Raw genomic sequence first — 22,678 nt, forward strand, 5'->3', positions numbered from 1 at the left:
AACATTTGCAAAGCAGTTCTCACATTACCTTGTCTCATCTTGACAAATCTCCATATTCTTCTTTCTACCTTACAGATAAAGAAGCTGGTTTCCTAGCACAGACCCTTAACTCTATCCACATGGGTGCTCTTTTCTATTAGGGTCTATAAACCAATTTTGTCTTACTGCCCTGGAAGAAAAATTATAGCCCTACCATGGACTGGTCCAGTACCTAAAAAGTGTTTTCTAGGTTCCTAAAGCAGTAACAATTGATTCTATTATCTATAATTACTTCACACACAATATATATTCTTTTTAATATTCAGGCAACAACAGTTAAGTAATAATACAGTTACCTCATCTACTCTTCTCATGGGGGGTCCAAAACATATCATATGACAAGATGAGAACTGGAGGACAAATCAATATCATTATCATGTGGTCCTAAAGCAAGTTCACAAAGTAGTTTGGATAGAAGAACCAATGTTTTTATATTGCCTTTGCTATGTACATTTAACGATGAGTTTTAAAGAAAACTCAGCCTTTGTCCCATTTTATGATGTAAATATAGGCCTGAAGTGACATGTAAATTCAATATTAAAATGCGCTTCAAACAACTCCTGCTTTGTCATTCTAGTTATGAATTTGTATTAGGAGAGAAAAGATGCCAAGTTATTAGTGCACACAGGGGTTAAATTTCCTCTGTATAACCTGCAAGCTACTGTAAAAAGGCATAAAAGGTTTCAAATGTCTTTGCAGAATACATCTCACATGTCATCTTTCATGCCCAACACATGTTTTATACACAGATCACCTTAATTGAAAAACTATATAAACAGGCAATCATGGACTTCCAGCAACAATTATGAAAGATCACTATTTAATATTCTAGACTGAGATGAGCAAACTTTTTCTGTAAAGGGCTTTGCAGACCATATTTTAGGATTTAGCTATCACATAAACTCACTGACACTACATAATTTTACCATCAATAGCATGACAGCAAGGATAGACAATACATAAATGAATGGATATGTCTGTGTTTCAGGAAAAGTTTATTTACAAAAAACAGGCCTGTGGTCAGTTTGCCAACCCCTTCTACAGAAAATCATTTTACCAGGTCTGGCTTTCCTACTAATATAAGACCACACCTAGAATGCATTACTAACATGGGCTAGACAATATTGCTTACCTGTGACCCAATGGTTTCCTGGAAGCATCGGCCAAGCTGCGTCTTAGCAGCAACAGGATAAACATGAGGGATGACTTGTTGGTGAGAGTATGTGGAATGTACTGTCTGGGTCTTCTGGACAGGAAGCCCTTGGTAAGAGATTTGGGATTGGCTCGGTTGAGCTTCTTTTGTTTTCTGGCCTGTTGGGCCATCAATTCTTGAAACCTGATGTATCTGGACTGAAGCCTCAGGAGGGTGCTTCACATGGATATTGACTATGTTGGGAGGAAATTTCACTAAAAGAGATTGACAGGAAAACTCAGTCATGAATACTTAACATGCAAATCAGCATTAAAGCAAATATTATATACATACTTTTGTGTTTATTTGCGTATATACTACCCCTGGAACAAAATATATATAGCGTGTATGTATTTTTGCTGCTCAGCCATCAATTCTGGAGAATAAGAGGGTACATCCAAAACACTAACTAAACTCAAATTTACATATTTTTAAAGAATAAAACTCAAAGTATAAAGAGAAATTAAAACATCTCACAGTGACACATTCATGAAACAAAAATATTTCTTTCAGAGTCAGAAAACTATGAAATCAATGCTGCTTATGGCCATGGGTTGGTACATTTTATAAAAAAATAGTAGTAAAGACTAAAGAGTTTGACTACTTCTGCATCTCTCAAAGTTTTCATTGCCAAACTTTCTACATCAAAAGAGGAAATACAATTTCACAGAGCATAATTTTCTTACCCTGAACATCATAGTATAGACATACTCATGTGCTTCATGAGCCACACAAAATACCTATATGTGGTATTTTATATCTGTATTTACTTGCTGCAGCTTTCAAATAAAATTTCATCTTCTGATGCTAACATTCAAGTTTTAAAGAGTAAGGCCAGTAACACTTCTCTGACCCCTTTTCAAAACTGCATGTATACATGCCAGGTTTAAAAAAATGAATTAGTCATAGAATTTCTGAGCTCCAAGTGACCTAGTTTACCTTCCTCTATAGATGAATAAATTGAAGCCCAGTGAGGTTAACTGACTGTTTATAACCAAAACCAAGCAAGCACTCTTCGACTAAAAAATAAACAAAGTATTCACCAGCAGGTAGTATGTGATCCACTAGCATATTAGTATATGGGCCTGAACACTGCCTTGCTCATCCTTCTGCTTCCTAGGCCCTGCCAGACATATGTGTGTGTAACAGCTCCTGGGGCTAAGAGCCAGCAGAAAAGGATGGGCTCCTATTTTATTTTATTTCCTAGATACCAAATCTCTATGGCCTAGAAAGTACTGTAGTCACATACATGGGCCCATATTCTGTCCCCTGCTGCCACTTTTTAGGGCCACAGATCACATACTTCTTTCTGTTTCAATACCAGCCTTGCCACCTGCAAACACTTGCTTCCGTATGGCTTTGGCAGGTTAACAGCAGTCTGATGAATGGGCAAAAAGAAAATAAAAAAGCTTACCTTTGACTCCTTGTTGGCTAGTCATGGTCAGAGGCAAGGTGTGTGTAGAGTGGACTACATGCGTTCCCAATGCCTTGCCTGACTGCTGGGAATGCTGATACAGTTTAGGCACACTGGCACCATGGACTGGGATCTGACAAAGCTTCCCTGTGAAATTTGGAGGGCACTGGCATTTGTCCCTTGAACTGCACTGGCCGCCATTCATACATGGAAGATGGCAAATTACTAAAAGGGAAAAGAGAAAACATGGAGAGTTGGTTAGTTTCTCAAATTCTAAGTAACAACTAACCAAGAAAACTCCCAAAACACACAAGCCCATTATAACCATATTCCTGCTGACTTTAGAAACATTCAACAAAGAAGTCTCTACATTAAAAAAAAAAACAGTCTCTATTACTATCTTCTTTACATCTATGTCATTTAACTTTCCAATTGCTTATGGTTGTTCCCCCCAACAATGGAAAGAATTTAGGGAGAAGAATATATATATCTTTGCTCAGAATTATTATCTGTTATTCTATAATTACTTTGCTTCTTTTGTACTTTATTACTTGTTTATTAACTGTCTCCCTAAATTATAAAATCCTTGGGAAAAAGAGATATGTCTGGCTTAGTGATTTTTATATCCTTAGCATCTAGAATAATTCCTGGCACATAGAAGACATTAGTTAGTTCCTCAAAAAATAAAGAAACAAATGAGAGTGTTCAAAGTAGCTGTTGAGGGTTTTCTCTAAGACAGGGAAATGAGGTGCTAACCAGAATCAGGAAGAAGAATAGTTTGGATCCTGCTTTACAGGAATTTGCAATCTCACAGGGATAATAAGACCCCAGTGAAACTCAGAAGTAGCAGAGTGATCAGCAGTATGGACTTTACTTGATTTACAATAAAGAAAGATAAAAGGACATGGAGGGCAAAGAATTGTGAGGGAAGTTTTAAATTCTGGCTAAATTAAGCTTATAGCCAACTTCTTTATCACTAACAAATTCTTCCTATCAGCCTTTTAACCTGATCAGATTCCTACCAGCTTGAACGGTAAAAGTCCCTCAACTCCTCTTCCTTCTAGCTTCTACCTTCTTTAAACCTTCTCCTCCACGACCAACCTTTCAAAAGAATTGTCTGTTCACTTCTCCACACACTACCGTCTACCTTGGACCCAGTTTTGTTTCCCTCTCTCCACCTCTCTTCTACATGACACTACTCTTACCAAGGTCACTCATGGGCTCCATGTTGCTAAACCCAATGGACAGATTTCATTCTTCCCTTGGTTTCCATCACATCTCACTCACCTATTGTGCTCCTTCCCCTTTGTCCATTGCAACTTAATATTCTCCGCAGGCTCCACTTTCTATGCCTTTTAATTATTGGTATGATTTAAGGTTTGGTCTTAACTTCCTCATCCTTCCTAAATTTATACACTCTTCCTCGATGATTTTACCATGTCTGAAGCTGATGTCACCCAAATTTTATTTCCTAACCAAAGCTTTCAATTGCTGAGCTCCAATCTATCTACTACAATATATCTTCACACAAATACCCCACAGGCAACTCAAAATGTAAATGTCCAAAATCAAACTCATCATCTTCCCCCCAATACTTCCATTCACCAAGTGGTCCTTAACAGAAACCTAACTGCTGGATGGAAACTAATATATGCTTTCTCCAGTGCCCACTCTACTCTGAGGTGTTAGGTAAGAGAGAGGAGTCAAAGCACTCCCAACCCATGGTTGGGTCAAACACTTCATAACTCCCAGTTCTCTTCTCTCTCTCTCTCTTCTCTCTCTCTCTCTCTTTTTTAAGATTTTATTTATTTATTCATGAGAGACACAGAGAGGTAGACATAGGCAGAGGGAGAAGCAGGCTCCATGCAGGGACCCCGATGTGGGACTCAATCCCGGGACTCCAGGATCACACCCTGAGCCAAAGGCAGACGCTCAACTGTTGAGCCACCCAGATGTCCCCCCAGTTCACTTCTCAATTCAATTTTTAAATCACTTGGCTACAGTAGATGTGCTCGGTCTAACAGGCAAGGGGAGCCAGGCCAAGATTTAAACGTACTACAAACAATTTACTACCAGAATGAGGTACACTTCACTTTGCATGGTTCCAATGGGCTTGAATTTCAGTGACCACAGTTTGGTCACATAACACCAGTACCCCTGACAGCATGGTTCCAACTTCAGTTGTCACAGTATATTAATGCTGAATTACAGAAAGCACAAAATTCACTGCTAGCTTTTTGGTCCACAAATCTGTGTGAATAACAGATGCGTATCATGATTACTAACCAATCGTGTCACTTCCACAACTGTGCGGGACAACCAGTCCCTGCACATCCGTTGTTCAATTCACGCACAGATAGACCGTAAACAGGTGGTTGTGTTGCCCCCTTAGTCTTGTGGTAAGAAACTCCCAGGGCACTTTGCAAAAGTGCATAATTGAAAGAGGGTGTGGGGCCAGCACAAAAAGAAAGTGTAGCAAAGAAATAAAAAGTGGTAACACTGAACGTGAAATTGGAAAGTGGTTGTAGGAAGAGGATGGAGATGTCCCACAGGAAGCTATATTGAAAGAACACTCAGTTCACAGCTGTGGAAGCACCAAGGATAACAAGCTGGAAGCGGATCCAAACTTGGGAAGGAACAGGACAATTCACCGCCACAGAGAAGAGACAGCCCACATTGCAAGTTACACAGTGAGAAGAAAGCAAACATGTTCCAACTACTCTTGGTAAGTTCTACTCAAAGAAATAAAACATGTTCTCAGTGTTCTAACATTTTAAATTATAGGACATTAAATTAATATTAGCTTCACTTTTTTTTTTTTTTGCATTGCCCTATACATTTATAACCTACAGTAAGAAAGCTTCAATGTTCTGACAAAAAATTTTAAAGGTCATGACATTGGTCATTTTCCCATTGATTATTAAGGTCATTTTGCATGGTTTCAGTTTGCAGATCATTTACTTGGTCCTCCAGTACCATGTAAAGTAGACTGCCTACAATCTATACTAAAATAACTTCATATATGTTACCATCTTTTCAAAGAAAGGTTAACCAATTCACTTTTGTGAGATGTTTCTGGTGTCAACCTATTGTGAATCTAATATCAATTTAATTAGTTTTATTTAAATCTACCCTTAAACTCCTGAGGCAGCTTTCACACAAGTGTTTCAAGGATGCACTAGTCTAAGTGGAAACAGCAATGTCCCAGCATAGAGCTCTAGTAACCTTGTGTCTCTCTCTGTTCATAAAGGAAATAGTTTCTGCTTGACTTCCTCTAACCAATAAGTGGGTACTATTTATAACTATTTATGATTGAGAGGTAAAATATCTACTCGCTTATTCCAGCATTTCCTAAAATCTAAATTACCATATCAAGTTCTTTGCCTCAACTCAATAACTACACGTTGAGTCCTTTGTGGCAGGCACTCTTTTTATAGCTCAATAATCTTTTATATCAAAAAAACAAAAATCAACCTACAAACTTAAGGATTTAACTATGAACGGTTTCTTTCTGTTTCTCGAGATCACACAGCTCTCAAAACAGTCATCTAGTGATATACAGTCTGTGCTGCCAGTGTTCTATAAAACCTTCTCAACACATGAAGAGTTAAAAGAATAAGTTATCTTTAAGGCTGACTTGAGAAGCTTGCAGTACACTGGTTGTAAGTCTACCTATGGCACATATATTTTATTTTATTTTTTAAAGGATTTTATTTTATTCATGAGAGACACAGAGAGAGAGAGAGGCAGAGACAGAGGCAGAGAGAGAAGCAGGCTCCATGCAGGGAGCCCGATGTGGGACTTGATCCCAGGACTCCAGGATCGTGCCCTGGGCCAAGGGTGGTGCTAAACTGCTGAGCCACCCGGGCTGCCCAGGCACATAAATTTTAGAACATGCAACTAGGAGGTGTAACATAGAACACTGGCTGAGAAATTCCATCTCCTCGGCAGCCTGACATTTTGCTGGCCACCACCATAATTAACTAATTCACTATATTGCATCACATGGTCACCTGGGACCTACTGCAAATAACGAGAGATATATGGGTCCTTAGCCTGTTATTCCAGAAAGTGTAATTTCATGACAACCACTCCGAATATCTCATGCCACTACTATGTGAGGTCAAAATGTAGTAGTGATCAAAATGAGGGAAAAAAAAAAAAAAAAGCAAAGGGGCCCAGGTTGGAAGAGCAGTAAGTTGGAGGTCTTAAATATGTCCAAGTGTTTCAGTATGTTCCACCCTTCACTCTAGAAACAACTAGAGTGACAACCAAGTTGTCTAGAAAACAACTTGGCATTACTCGAGAAATCAGGCCAATACAACAGTCACGTTTTATGTCACAAGCTAGGAGTTAAACGAATAGATATTCATTATTTGTATACAAATACAAGCCAACTGAATTTTCTCAAGATACATACTATAAAAAGCCATATTCTTTCTTTCCTGTTATCTCAATTGACTATAAAAATGCTTCAGCTGCTTGTCCCCAAAAGGCGCCCTAGGAATGTACTCGACTTTCCTGCAGCAACATCCTGGCCCCTCCACCCACCCCCTGGATTTTCGTGCCAGCAGACAGACCGTTTCAAGTTATTGTGGCTAAGGCAGAACAGGGAAAACAAACCTCCATCTGAAGAAAAACCTACATCTGTCATTTCACAGAACAGACACACACATGATTTTGATTTGAAGAGCTACTTAAAGTTTCCCACTTGTCTCTGATTAGAAGAATAATGTTCCCTGAAAGAGTTGCAGCATTTTTGTTGATATGCCTTGGAATATGAAAAAAAAAAGCGGTAATATTTTTAGAAAGTCAAAGTTATCACTTTATTTCTTCCCCTAAATATCTCTACGCTGCCCTCTTTTCAAGGGTATCCTTAAAATCTATTCAGCCAGAAAGTGGCTTAATGGCTTAATATTATCTACCAGATTCAAGTTAAATTCCAGAAGGTTTAATTTAAAAATCATTAAATAGGGATCCCTGGGTGGCACAGCGGTTTGGTGCCTGCTTTTGGCCTAGGGCGGGATCCTGGAGACCCGGGATCGAATCCCACGTCGGGCTCCCGGTGCATGGAGCCTGCTTCTCCCTCTGCCTGTGTCTCTGCCTCTCTCTCTCTCTATCATAAATTTTAAAAAAAAATCATTAAATACAAGATCATTCCATTGGTAAGAGGATTTTTTTTTAATGTGTGGAGAACAGATTCATATTCTTTTCTTTTTTTTCTGTGTTCTTGATAATACAAGCAAAAGGCAAAAATAAATAAATAAATAAATAAATAAATAAATAAATAAATAGTCCTAAGAAATCTTGAGGCAAAGGGAGAAAACTTTCATAGGAGTTAAAAAGGCACCCACCACCCTCTCCCTGCCAGAGGGAATCTCTCTGTTTTACCTGCTTTGGTAATTAGGAACACCATGTTCATCCCATTCCCACTTATCAAATCCTGAAGTTTATTATTGGGCTCGAGTTAAAGGGATTGCAGATTTCAACAAATGCAAAATATCAACCTTAATACAAACAAGAATTCCAAGAATGTCACTAGTTTTTAATGTTGGGTGCATTAGCAAATGCTTCAATACCATGTTCTGTTTACAATCCAGGAGATATGAAGCCCTGCCACACACATGCACACGAGAGCTTCCAACTTGGGATGAAGCCATTCATCATCTCAGCTTTGTTTATGGCTTTCTGTTCCTGTAGCATCAACCTCACCATAGCACTGAGCTATCTAATTTGATCTAGTTTAATCCTTTGCATAGCCCAAGGGGCTCCATTTATCAATGCTATCACAAAATTCTACTTATTACCCTTCATCCACAGAAACTGTCAGAGTAGCTATCTCTTAAAAATTCCTGAACACCAGGATTTTTTTACCCTTAAGGGGGGGTAAAAAAAAACAGAAGCATTTGCAGGCTGCAGAGTAAACACAAGCATTCCAGACACCTTAGGATGGGGGTACCCTCTAGAAAGAATCTTTGAAAACTGAAGCAGATGTTTTCATTTTGTGCATACAGTGTCCCCATCTGCTAAAAGGGGTGGCTCCAAGATACAATCTACAGGTTCTTTTCCATCCCTGAAATTCTGGTTTTCAAAAGTCTAACCAAGTTAGTCAATATAGTGATGTCCTGATTTCCCCATCCCATCTAATGGGAATGGCAGGATTTAAATTTTAAAATGGGGAAGGATGTATATCCAGACCCTTGCAATTTTTAAAATTATTTATTTATTTATTCATGAGAGACACAAAGAGAGAGACAGAGACAGAGACACAGGCAGAGGGAGAAGCAGGCCTCCCGCAAGGGGCCTGATGTGGGACTTGATCCTGGATCCCAGGATAACGCCCTGAGCTGCAGGCAGGCGCTCAACCACTGAGCCACCCAGGCGTCCCAGATCCTTACAATTTCTGTAAAAGTAACTGGAGCTACTTTGTTAGGTGGTATGCTTTACTGAATTATATGTATAATCAGACACTGATTCAAATTTAAGTTTCATTCTTACTGACAAAGCAGTTAATAAAATGCTCATGGAGTTATGGAAAGCACACTTTATTTGGGTAAAGTATATAAGCATATCATGGGGGGAGATGGTAATGCTGCACTTAACAGTTTCATAAAAACGATGACATGCTTCATCCTCAGACCCTACTTTCTACAGCGGTACCACTGCAAAAATCTGCATAGACATATGCCATGTTAGTTACTGCAGCCTAGCATTTTCTTTAATATTACTGCAAAAATGCTTTCTCAAAACAAGTAATACCATTTATGCCTAGTACCAAGTGATATCACTTATGCTACATACAAGAGTATTATAAACAAAGGTTAAAAACCTTTTTGTATTTATTGTAATTTGCAAACTCTGTGGTGTCTCCCAAGACCAAGTTTATACTCCTACTAAGTAATACCTGCTTGTTATTTGTTTATTCCTGAGCCTCAAGAAAGGACTTAAATGCTGATTTAGAATTTTAAAATATCTGCAAAGTTGAAACCGCTACAATACACATCTGACCTAAGAACACAAAATTGCACTAAAACCTTCTGACATCACAGCCACTCCAAATTCTGGCAGCCCTTTAAAGACTGGTCCAGAGGTACCTGGTTAGCTCAAAGGTTGAGTATCTGTCTTTGGCTCAGGTCATGATCCCAGGGTCCTGAGATCGAGTCCTGCATCAGGCTCCCCACAGGGAGCCTGCTTTCCCTTGCCTGTCTCTCATGAATAAGTAAAATCTTAAAAAAAAAAAGTCTGGTCCAAATATGGCCCCCCAAAAAGGAATGTTCCTCCAAAGAAAGAGGCATGCTTCATCAGAAACAATCCTAGTGCCATTTGCTAATTTGAGGTGGGCACCTAAAAAACTTGTATCATTTATCGATCTGCCTCCTGTTATAATTATTTTTTGATTTTCCTTCTACTTGATTTGGAACATGGTAGGAAAGAAGCCATGGTGTTCTCATCTTTGTATCCCCTGTATTTCATAGCACAGTATGAATCTTACAGATAAGAACTCAACAAAAAATACCCAACAATCTCCTAAAAATTCCAAATGGAAAAGAACCCAGCAAGTAACTATACCTCTTTTAACACTCCTTGTTTTTCTGGCATATGATAACTTGAGCATATACTGGAGTAGTTTTCTAACTACTAACTTTCTAACTAGGTTCCAGAGAGCACTAAAGTTCCACACAAGTGCTAGAAAGTATCCATAAAATAAGTTAATTCAACCACGTTATTCTATAGATAGTTAGCTACAGACATTGTGTGTGCTTAGGACATCAAAGCTGTGTAGTCATAGTCACAGAAATGGGACCAGAACACAGGTGTCCTAAATTCTAGTCCAGTGCTCTTGCTCACACAGCCCTTATGATGGAAGAACCAAGAGGTGTCCCTCAAGTATCACCACAGAATCTTGTCCCAAATCCTTTTAAGTTCTTCTTCCAATGGCACATTTTTCATAATTGGTCATAGTAGGGTTTGCTAACAGAGCCCCAATTCAAATGGGTGGGTTTAGCTTATCGCAAATCAGGTAGACTAAATAAATAAGTTGCATCACACCAGAGCTTCTCGATCTTTTTTTTTTAAGATTTTATTTATTTATTCATGATTTTATTTATTTACTCATGAGAGACACCTAAAGAGAGGCAGAGATATAGGCAGAGGGAGAAGCAGGCTTCCCCATGGGGGAGCCCAATGAGGGACTCGATCCTGGGGTCATGCCCTGAGCCGAAGGCAGACACTCAACCACTGGGCCACCCAGGCATCCCCTTCTTGATCTTTTAACAGAAAGACACATAGGTTTGCTGGGCCATAGACATCAGTGGAAGAGTAGAGATACAGATTCAAGAACAATGAAATGAAAAAGGAAATGAATAGCATTTATTGGATGGCATAGATTAGACCATCTTCGTCACTGAGAAAGTTCTATTGCACACTGCTGGTCTATCACTTGTCCCCTTGATTTCCAGTGAGGTCAGAAGTGATGGCTAGAAGCTCAAAAAGTGATGCTTGCTCATTCAATTAAGGCTTATTGTAGATCTACCAATGGCCATGTCCTATTCCAAGCATGAGGCAAATATCAGTCAATGAAACAGACAAAATTCCCTGGCCCCCCTGGCACTATGCTTCTGTCATCTACAGCCCCTGTGAGAATCTGGGCATAAGAAGAATTGCTTCAGGGCCCAGGAGTCGATCGACAGGACACAGTTGGAGAAAGAGCTATTCTCCCAGTTATGCAGGCTACTACTACCAATCCCGCTCTTTCAAAGAGTGTCAAGAGGCATCAGGCAGGGCAGAGAGCTGAGAATTCTGGAGAGGGGCCTTCCCTGGGATAGGAAAAGGGCTCTCTCCTGGGGCTCCATCTGCAGTGGCCCTGGAAGGATCTAGACAGGAAGACCTGGGCAGATGCTATGTGATGACTGCAAGTGACCAGCACTAGGAGGGGAACAGGATACCCTTGGGGATCCTCAGATACCCTCACAGGAAGGGTGGGGGCAGAACGGATAAAGGTTCTGTGTAAGAAGGTAAGGGTTTTGGGCTAGCATACTCTGGTTATTTCATTATCACTATATTATCTATCCCCACAAGCTGCCGAGGCCTACAGGGACATCCAGGTTACAGTCATGATCACTATAGTTCACATTTGCATTCTTTTGTTACCACACAGCTATACTGTTTCATGTTACATATTGCTACAGAGTCCTAACATTTTTAGGAAGTACATACTAGTCTAGTAAGTTGACACATGATAAATTACATAGCCATTCCTCTGCTTGTTTAGATTGCATTTCTTTTTAACTATTGCAGATAAAGCTGCAAGGAACTTTGTCAAGTATATAGTTTTATCTTTCTTAGTAATTATTTGCTCATGCATTAAACTAATATTTATTGATTGTGTAGTATGCAAAAGGCAATGTGCTAGGTGACAGAGTGAACAAGTAAGACACTGATGAGTCAATTTTACCTGCCTCATCATGAGGAGGACAGATGAGCACAGGCATTAAGACCAAGGGCCTGGAGCCAGACCTTCAGGGGGTGTGAATCCCAGTTTCATCATCATCAATGGTATGATGTTGCATAATTTACTGAACACTTCTCTGTCCCCCATTTCTTCACCTATGAAAGGGCAATAAAACCATACCCAGCTTGGCTGGGTTTTTGGCTTGAATGAGGTCATATATTCAAAGCACTCAGAACTCAGCACACAGCAAGTACTCAGCAAATGGGAGCCTCAGCAAATCAGCATCAACTTCATGAATAGGGTGCAATGGAATCATACTAAAGGGGAAACCAAACTAGCATTGTGATAAGGAAAGAGATATGCTAGCAACTAGTCAGGTCATGGACTAAACTGTATTATTTCAGTTGCTACTCTGTTCATAGAATCTATTGAGGAGTTGTTGAATTGCTGAGTACATCAATGGATGAATCTTCCAGAAAGAACTCATTAACATCAAGAGCATCTATCATTGACATATCAAATTCACATCTATCTTGTCAAAATTGGATTTTATTTTTAAATATTTCTACTAGTTTAATAGCTCCAAAATGTTAACTTTAGAGTTTTAACATTTCACCTATGATCAGATTATACTATCACAATGCTAATTTTGCATGTCTTTAGTTAGGAAGGAATTTTGATACTTCCCCCACATATTTGTTCACTTTTTATTTCCTCTTGTTTGACCTTTATGTATTTTACATATCCCTTCGAGTCTTAATGATTTTAATTACTTTCCTGACGAAATAATCTTTGCAAATATATTTCCTGTTCTTTTTAGTTTGTTTTGGATACATGCGTTTTATTGTTTTCACATAATTAAGTTTGTAAGTTCTTTTCTCTATAGTATGTTCCCAGTTTCATTCCTTTAAAAGCTACTATATCTCCAAGTATCTGATAAATAACCTATTTCATGCTAGCTTTCTAGATTATTTTCACCTCTTTTTTGCTAAATTGTGTAACTAATTCCATGTGGCATTTTTACCAGGGGATAAATATGGATTATAACTAATATTCTTCAAATTGCAATTTAAATATCTTAATATTTGTTATTACTTAAAACTTGCTTTCCCACTAAGCAGCTATTTTGACGGGAAGGCCTCAAAATCAGGAAAACATAATGTGTTGGGGGAAAAAAAAGAAAAAGAAATGTGGCAGTTGAGGGTGGAGCTGGGGCTGGGAGCATGGGGAAGAATGCAGGGTAAACAGGAGTCGAGTCAAGGCACAGAGCTAACACAAGAGTGGAGAAACATTCCCTGTGAGACATGAAAGAAGAAACATACTGGGTAATAAAATGAAATGGGGTCTGTAAAATTCAGGCAGATGCCAAAAGGGATAAATTCTGGGTAGACAATGTTTGGGAACCACTACTATAAACACAAATCTGCATGGGCCGTCTACGGCTTCCTTTTTCCCCCACCCTCCATGGATCATTACTTTCCCATGGCTCCCATACCTCACTACACAGCTACAGCAAGGCTCATTTCTCTATCGTTGCCCTGTTCCTTTCACAGGGCAGGTAACTCTCTCAGCCTTCTCTTCCTGGGTAGTATGCTGTCACCGACAAGCATCAAAGCAGATGACATGTTGCTGTAGAACCAAGAGTCAAAACCACCAGCAATCAAGAAATTTTTCATTCCCAAGAGAGCGGGGTAGGCTGTGTAGCTGCTGAAGAGACAGATATGTGAGAAGGTGAGATCTCAGATCTTTCTAGATACCTGACTGGAAGACCCTGAAGTGGAAACCACAGGCTCCCAATGCCTTCTTTACATACTGAAGAGCCCAGCTAGATTGTGTGCCTCTCTGGCTCCCTGTAACACAAAAATGCCCAAGGAAAACCAGTGTAGAGGCCTCTCTAGACTGCTGGGTAAGCTATCCCCAACATTGATGGTTCCGGACTCTTATAGACAGGTCACAGGACATACACAGAGGTATGGACAGAGTTGAAATGGGCTGAATAACCATCTGACCACTGCTGTCATGATTACATAGCAGTTGCTGTTTCTGTTAGTAAGAAAAAAAAAAACCCTGCTTTTTCACTTCTTTGCCTCTTAGACTTACAGGCCTTACTAAAAGGGACTGAAATTACAGATAAAAGAATGGATTTTTACAAATACTAAATATTTTTTAAAGATTTATTTATTTGAAAGAGTGGGGGAGAGGCAGAGGGAGAGAATCTTCAAACAGATTCCCTACTGAGCTCAGAGCCAGAGGCAGGGCTCGATCTCATGAAGTGTGAGATTCTTACCTTGTTTTTTTATTTGTTTTCTTTTTCATTTGTTTTTATTGAAGTTCAATTTGCCAACATACAGTATAATACCCAGTGCTCATCTCATCATGCCCTCCTCAGTGCCCATCACCCAGTTACTCCAACCCCCTTCCCACCTCCCCTTCCACAACTCTTCGCTCATTTCCAGAGTTAAGAGTCTCTCATAGCTTGTCTCCCTCTCTAATTTTTCCCACTCAGTTCCCCATCTTCCTCTTAAAGACCCTTTCACTATTATATTCCCCGTATGAGTGAAACCATATGATGATTGTCCTTCTCCAACTGACTTATTTCACTCAGCATAATACCCTCCAGTTCCACCCATGTCGAAGCAAATGGTGGGTATTTGTTCTTTCTGATGGCTGAGTAATACTCCATTGTATATACATTCCACATCTTCTTCTGTGAGATTCTGATCTGAGAATATCAGAATTTCTGAGGTGAAACCAAGAGTCAGACACTTAACCGACTGACCCACTCAGCCACCCCTAATACTAAAAATTTCTAAGACCACATTCCAAGTTTCAACTTTACAGCCTATTAGATTTTTAAAAAAATTTTTAACCCGGATTTCTCATCTTACACAGCATCCCATTTTTCATTTTGTCCCTGCGCATCGAGAAGGATGAGAACGTGTAACAGTAACGAGAACGTGATCTATGGACATTACCATTAACATGGATAGTATACAAAAGGTTCTCAAGTAGTTTCTCCTGGATCATTCCTTCTGAGATACAGACTCATCTGAGCTCAAGGCTGAACACAGCAATATCCTGCCTATCTATTTCAGACATTCTGTGTATCCCTTGCAGAAGACATCAAAACCCAATCATGGCAGAAGGCTCTTCTTGATCCAGCTCTTGCTGTCTACTGTTTTCCCACTGTTGCCATCATGTTCTCTTCAGTTCCATTTATATCCGGCCATTGGTCTGTTCTAAGTGTGCCATGCTCCGTCTCACATATGTGGTTCCATATGGTCTCTTTACTCTCTCCTTCCCAACTTACCAGCCCAACCCTACTACCTCAACCCAAGCCTTTAAGTCTTACTGCATCATGAAGGCCTTTCTGATAATGTGAGAGAACAGCTGGTAGATTCCACTCTGTGCCACACAGTATGAGCAATGAATATATGTGTATGACAGCCCGGCACAGATAGCAATGAACTTTAACTGTGGGTGCGTGTCTGATTTCTCCAAAAGGTCACAAGCACCTGGAGGGAAGAAATTTTGATCACGATCTTGCCTCTTTCAGTGGCCCAACCTTAGAGTTTAGCAAAATGCTAGTCACATGGTCAATAACTGATATTTTTTTAATGAGTAAAGGAGCAAATGGAACTTTTTCAGAACATTTTTTTTTTTACAGAACATTTTTTGATTGTGAAGCCAACTGAATGCCAAATTCTAGATTTTTTTTTATAGTTTGCTTTCCAACTTCTTAATCTTGTCTTACCTGACCCTAAATTTACCATTAAAATTAGTCATTTGCTTTTATTGTCTTGCCAAACATTTGACTTAATTTTCATTTGAAAAGAAAACTCTTTTTTGCACTCATTTTTGACTGGCTTACATAATACTTCATTCAGTGATGTAATTTCTGGTCAGAAACAAAAGAATTGACCCTTTGTAGCCATTTAGCTCAGACTTGGGAAGTATAATGTATATGAGGTTAACTATCAGGAAGATTCAGTATGTCATGGGCATCAGTTAGTATATTTTTAAAAAAGAGTGGAGGGGGTTGGTTAATTTGAAAAGTTAGTTAGAGATAGCTTTAGAGAGCTTCTACCACTGATGGCTTAAAAAAAAAAATCACATAGCAGAACTTTCCAGAGTCAAATGCTAAAGCTATTCAAAGCCACGTGATTCATTACTGACTGATGAGATGAGCCAAGATGTCTCCTTCTATTTAACTTAAATAACTTGATATGTCAAGTTCAGGTTATTAAAATATGCCTATTCATTCCTCCGGGCTCCATATATACTTCCTGGATCTGGAACATTCCATTAAATCAAGACAATATGTATCAAAACTGACTTCCTGAAGATAATTCTTTCTAATCCCCAGTATTGGCCCATGGGTATGTTTCTAATTAACTCTCTTGAGATGTAGCTCAGCCTCAGACTAAGTTAACTTTTGAAACATCTTCGTGTACACACTAATACTCAGTTACCACAATAAAACAATTGGAGGTCTAGATTTTGTACAGGATAAGAATCAGAGACATGGAAGAAAAGTAAATTAAAACTACCATCATTAATCAGGACTAGAAAAATTTCCAAATCCTTCTGGCAACTTTCCTAAATAAACCAAGTATCATCAGGGAAACTACTCGGGTATACGAAGAAGAATTTCAGAAACTTTTCCCTAATATTCCTCCTGTTTCTTCTTTCCTTTTATGGCCTGTCAGACACTGAACTTAAGGCAACTATATAAAGCTGTTTTAATTCAGAATTAAAACGCACCATACACTGATTTTACTGATAATAAAATGAAAGACTTCCACAAACTATAATCATTTCTCCACAATTTTCACAAACTAAACAAACTGCCAAAGTGATTTCAACATGAAGTTCTATAGTATATAACAGATCTGATCCAAACAATAAGAAAAAGTGCACACGTTATTCTTAGATGTGTATCTACTTCTAGAATTATTCTCTTCCGGTAGAGGTGATTTCCACAACTGAGCTGGTAACTTGAAAAAGCTAATGGGGAAAAAGGGAAGCATTTCACACCCTTTACACCTATTAATAGGTTCAAACCACTGAGACCTATCAAATGCCATGCCAAAGACGTATATTCACAAGCAAAGCTATTTGAAGCAAAATGTTTTCACCTTTAAAATTCTACTAATTCTCTACCTGGAACTGATTTAAGCACTTTACATGGGATGTACTTTTTTGGATCTGTAACTTTTATCAGGAAATAGATCCAGATGATAATGATAACAATAATACTTCCTGGATATAATAAAATCATCTTCACCATAGAAACTTTTTCTGTTCATGGTGAAAGTATAGCGTATCAGAAGGTCTCTCTTTTGGGAGCCAAGAGACCAAGTTCCAGTCACTGGTCTCCATCACACAGCTAAATGATCTTCAGCAATTCAATCTGGCTCTCTGGAACTTGATTTTCTAGTTAGTAAAATAACAGATCGAACGGAAGTATACATTTCCTTCTCGGTGCTCAACTTTTATGACTCCTATAATGTACAAAATGTTAAAGAATACTGCTTCCAAGCCACCAACCCTGGAGCCACTTCCTTCTCTGTCCAATAACCTGTGCACTGTGACCAAGTCCTACTACTCCTCTCTCTTCAGCTTCAGTAACTCTGTTTATTTCTCCCTCCTTTCCCTCATGCCTTTGTCCAAGTTCAGGCTACTGTATCTTGTGTAGACTACAGCAAAGCCTTCTTGATTTTTCTTACCTCTCTCCACACCACGTCCAGAATGTACTTTCTGACATATATATTTAGTTAGCTCATTACCCTACATGGTTTTTCTGTGGCTCTCTGTCGCCCAGAAGAAAAAAATGTTTTCTCAATGGAATTTGGTCAAAGACCCCAGGGGGGTAACTGCTTTATGGGGTTTGTGGTAAGAATTCATGGCTCTACTCCTGGTAATAGTGCATGAAATATCAAGTGCTGCTGTTTTTTCCACCAGGTCCTGCTTGGGGCATTTTTGACCACGCAATCAATCTACTTGTGATTTCCTGGAACATACCACTCTCTCTCTTTCACTCATGCCAATGCACCTGGCTAGATTCTGGAAGAATTCACATCTTTCCTTCTTCAGTTGTTGGGCCCCCCACCATTCCAAGTCCTCTCTTTCCATGAAGTCTCCCTTGATCACCCCCTGCAGACCAAAAAGCTCCTGCCTGTGCATCTTGAATGTCTAAGTAGATGCCCCAATAAATGCCAGTGGTTTGAATGAACCTCAGTGGAGCCAGCTTGCCAGCCCTCTGACAGAGGCCAGAGAACCCGGAGTTAAACTCTCTCTGGATTTAGGCATGGACCAATTAAAAATTTTTCCCAGTACAGCTTTTTCTGTTTCTTTTTATTCCAAATGACACCAAAATAAGTAGAGTAATATGCCTGAAGTGAAGGGGTAGTTTCCGCCAGCATTCCATGATATTTTAGATTGCCTCCAACGCTTTTTCCACGACTTAGATAGCAGCAATCCTGGAAAGATTGAACACTTCTGCTACCTTGGTCACAAGCCTCAAATTGTGTTAGAACTTTTAACATTATATCCAGAATATTTTTAAACCGTATTTTGTATTCTTTCCATAATTTTTAACATACTGAAATATTTCCAGGGTTAAGCGATGATTCAAATCTCTTAAAGCTTCCTATTTCCTAGGTCTAAAAGGAACACTCCCTCACACTCTCTCCCAGAGCCCTTTGCCTTTGCTTCTCATACACACGTGTGCCACGTCTGTGAATCATGGGCTTGACAACAATAGTCCTCTTCTGTATCTGGCAGGTCTCTTCTGAACGCCTCCTACAAAATTCGACTAATTGCTCACTTACACTATTCTCCTTACAGAAAGCTTCTACTACCATTGGAAGAGAAATGCTATACATGTGGATAAACTTACAGCTTGTTCCTAATCTTCATGAGTGATTTATGGTGAGATATCTTCCAGCTTCCAAGAAGCTGATCAACAGCCATGCAGAGGAATGACAGTGAATCTTATTTGTCAACTATATGTATAACTAGTATGGTCCCAATTAAGAAAGCTTGCACTTGACTTGAGAACAAGAACAAAATTTCTGTTTTTGCCATTTGCACAGAACTGCAGACTTCCTATAATTAAAATGGAAAATTCTAGTTTTCATAGCTCAATACTCCACAGAAAACACAAAAAACAGGGATTGATTGAATTTGCCAATTATTATATATATGATCACGACATCCAGTCAGAATTCCTAGAGCCAACAAGAAAAATAATGTGTTTTTTTTTTTTAATAATGTTTAAGGTCTCATTTTTAAGATGCTGTTTGACTGCCATCTTGATATGCTCTTGTGTACAAATCCATGGACACACATATGAATGAATACAAACCTACTGAATAAACATTCAGAACTGATAAACTTCACCCTTTATTCTGGCACCTTAAATTCAACACCTAAGCCACAAAAGGAAGAATAATACTACTGTCTCCTTCCAAATTTCCTCTTCTGAGCCTGACCAAACAAATTATTTATCTGTGGCTGTCACTCTATTCTCAAATTGATGAGTATCAAATAAGTTCTTCCACGCGTGTTTTTCTCAGATGCCTGTGGAACTATCAAGGACTGCTAGCAAACATGTTCACTGGTACCAAGCCACTTCATTTCCACTTGAAAGTAGTGGTTCAAAAGGCCTGGGAAGAGTTGAATGAGCGCTGTCTAGAAGTACAGAAGAGATTATTTAGTAACTAATCAAATGACCTAAAATTTCTCAGACTGAGCAGTAAAAGTAATCATAGGTATGTTTAGTCTAAGATCCAAATTCTTCAATATGCCCAACATAAACCTGTTGAAAGGCCTCTCCTTCATTAATAAATTAAAATATATTAACCTGGGGCACCTGAGTGGCTCAGTCAGTTAAGCGTTCAGTCAGTTCAGCTCAGGTCATGATCCCAGGATGGTGGGACAGAGTGCCACACTGGGCTCCGTGCTCTGCAGGGAGCCTACTTCTCCCTCTCCCTCTGCTGCTCCCCCTGCTTGTGCTCCCTCACTATCAAATAAATAAAATCTTTTTTAAAAAATAAATAAAATAGAGTAACCCTTTTCAGCTAATACATCTAGTATTAAGTGATGGAGGTAACTTACCTTAAAATGCTTTTATGCCAATATTGACATTATCTAAGCAACCATGTGAAAATGTTTGCAGAAGGCAAGGACAATCGGTTTCAATAAGGAAATGGCTATTTGTCCTCTGTGTAAGGGAAAGGTACTAATAATTGCTGGACTTCTACTCTTTTTAGGGTACTATACTCACTGTTTCATTTATTCCTTATAGCAACCCTGTGAATGACAGTTTCACATCAAACCATAAAAGAGATAACAGAGATTCAAAGACTAATTTCCTTCCCAAGGCACACCATCAATAAATGGCAGTCAATATTTACAGTCTACCATGCTATCTCCAAAATGTGCACGTTGTCCTGAAAGATTCTGGAGAGTTCAGGAGGTGATAGCAAGGCCCGGTCGTCACGGCTATGAGTAGGGGCTGTGGCAAACACCCACAGAAGCAGCAGCCATAGAGCAAGGGCTACAGTCTCCCCTCCTAATGAAAATTACTAACCTCTCATAGCTCTTACTGGACCTAGAAGTAGACTAAATCCTTCTCAACATACTGTGAGGATTGGCTACAGGTAAAGTCGTTAGATAAAAATCCCCTTTCCATCCCTAAGTACTGCAATAACCAATAACAATGAGGGAGAAATAGCATTTGTTACAAACCACAAGGGCCCAACATCTAGTTACCAGTGTCCTTGTCTATCATGTGTAGTTATTCTCAGCAGAGCTGAAAAAGCCTATTTCTATTGTATGTCAACCCGCTGTACTGAATTCTCATACTTTTCCATTTCTTATATGAATTATTATTAAAAGAACAAATGAAGATGTGGTGCCTCATCTGTAAAAGCTTAGAGGCCAGCAAGAGGAAACCAAACTTACACAGCATTCAAGCTCTTGGGAGGGCCACCCAAGGACGCTGACATAATCAATCAAAATATCCCCTTGGAAGCAGCACTGCCCAAACCACATGAATGACCCGCTCTAAGGAATTCCAAGGCACTTGGATCCCATAAGTTCAAGTTTTGCTATTCAACTACCAACAATTAAAAGGGGCAGGTCTCTTCAAGACCCTAATAAATTTTCTCCATGTGGCTACAGAAATGGAAATTGTCCACAACAGTTATTTTTACAGTTGGATTAAATATTGTAATTCTCTGGGTTGAGTACTTGGACTTGCTAGGCCTCACTCTTCTCATCAGTGAATGGGAATAAAACACCTCTTGTTCTCAGGAAGAAGAGAAAAAGTATGTAAGAAATGCCGACAACTGTGCTGTGTGCACAGAAGGGACTCAATAGACATTAGTGTTCTCCTTTTCCTGCAACTCCAGACCAGATCTTTCCCCAGAGTTCTAAAAGGAATTTTTCTTCTCTAGAAAGCCACTGAATTATCACACAGGGAGGTAATGCAGCCCAAATTGGACCTGCCCATAGATCCAAGAGGCAGAGTCAGTATGTGGCTTCAGTAGAGACCTTCAAACAGAAGCACAAATACCGGAGTTCCTGTCTTTCTGTTATTTAAACATAATATTTAATGAGTTAAATCCTCAGAGAGCTTAACAAATAGAAGAGATGAGGAGCAGAATTCTTTCTGTGGTGAAAGAACCAGGCAAGGTGTCTTTAAAAGGGTGAGGCTGACTGGGTGGCGAGCACTGAGGTGGGCACTTGACGGGATGAGCACTGTTATTCTGTAGGTTGGCAAATTGAACACCAATAAAAAATAAATTTATTAAAAAAAAAAAGGGTGGAGAGGGGTGCCGGCAGTGGTATCTTTTTGTTAGCTCAAACTCAACAGCTTGGTTAAGTAGCTGCTGAACCAGCTGAGCCCTGACTTGACAGCAAAGGACAGGGTTCAGAGGAACTATTGCCATCCTTTAGCTGCAGCTTAGAGGGACCCATATTTTTCCACTACTTGTTTTAGGAAGACCCTTGAGTTTGCAGGGCACACAGCAGTAGGAGGCTGCTCCTCACTGTGAAGACTAGCAGGGCTCAGTTAAGGCCAAGGGGAGGGAGCCAAGCTAAATGCAGCTGTTGCTATATGGTCACAGCTCACCAGGCTGCAGCTTTGTTCCCTCACTCAAAGAGGCACACTCAGGGCTGGGATTAAGCAGACCCAAGCCCCCCACATTCCCATCTCATTGCATTCTGTCTGGCCATGAGACAAAGAAGCACAAGAGACATTTCATCTTACCTTAACTGAGCACTCCAAAGAAATGTGTTTCCTGCCTCATTTACATGATGTGCTAGACTAAGCCTGTGTCAACAGTTTCACAGAATAAAATGTAAACTCCGCGTTTCTACCATTTTGAAGACCAAGAAGACTCTGATCTTCACAGCTAGGTCCAGTCCAGTTCATTTGAAAGATCAGGGTTACAGGGGAGGGGGAGAATAGGAGAAAGGGGTGGGGGAAAGAGGGGTAGAGGATGTAGAGAGAGGGGTAGAGAAGGATTAGCATTATAGGGGAAGGGGAGAAGGGGAGAAAGTGATGGGGTAA

The 22,678-nt window shown here is 39.5% G+C and overlaps 1 protein-coding gene across 13 annotated transcripts in view; it reads right to left on the reverse strand.

The window, feature by feature from the left end:
• Nucleotides 1-22,678, reverse strand: part of LTBP1 (latent transforming growth factor beta binding protein 1) — a 390,140-nt gene that overhangs the window by 183,167 nt on the left and 184,295 nt on the right. For all 13 annotated transcript variants that reach the window (XM_041755926.1, XM_041755923.1, XM_041755924.1 and 10 more), the window contains 2 exons: nt 2,646-2,870; nt 1,172-1,446 (listed from right to left, as the gene is read on the reverse strand). In XM_041755926.1, coding sequence (XP_041611860.1) covers nt 1,172-1,446; nt 2,646-2,870 — 500 coding nt within the window. The remainder of the gene's footprint in view (nt 1-1,171; nt 1,447-2,645; nt 2,871-22,678) is intronic.

The sequence above is a fragment of the Vulpes lagopus genome, chromosome 5 (genome assembly GCF_018345385.1).
Source record: "Vulpes lagopus strain Blue_001 chromosome 5, ASM1834538v1, whole genome shotgun sequence".
Lineage (NCBI taxonomy): Eukaryota > Metazoa > Chordata > Mammalia > Carnivora > Canidae > Vulpes > Vulpes lagopus.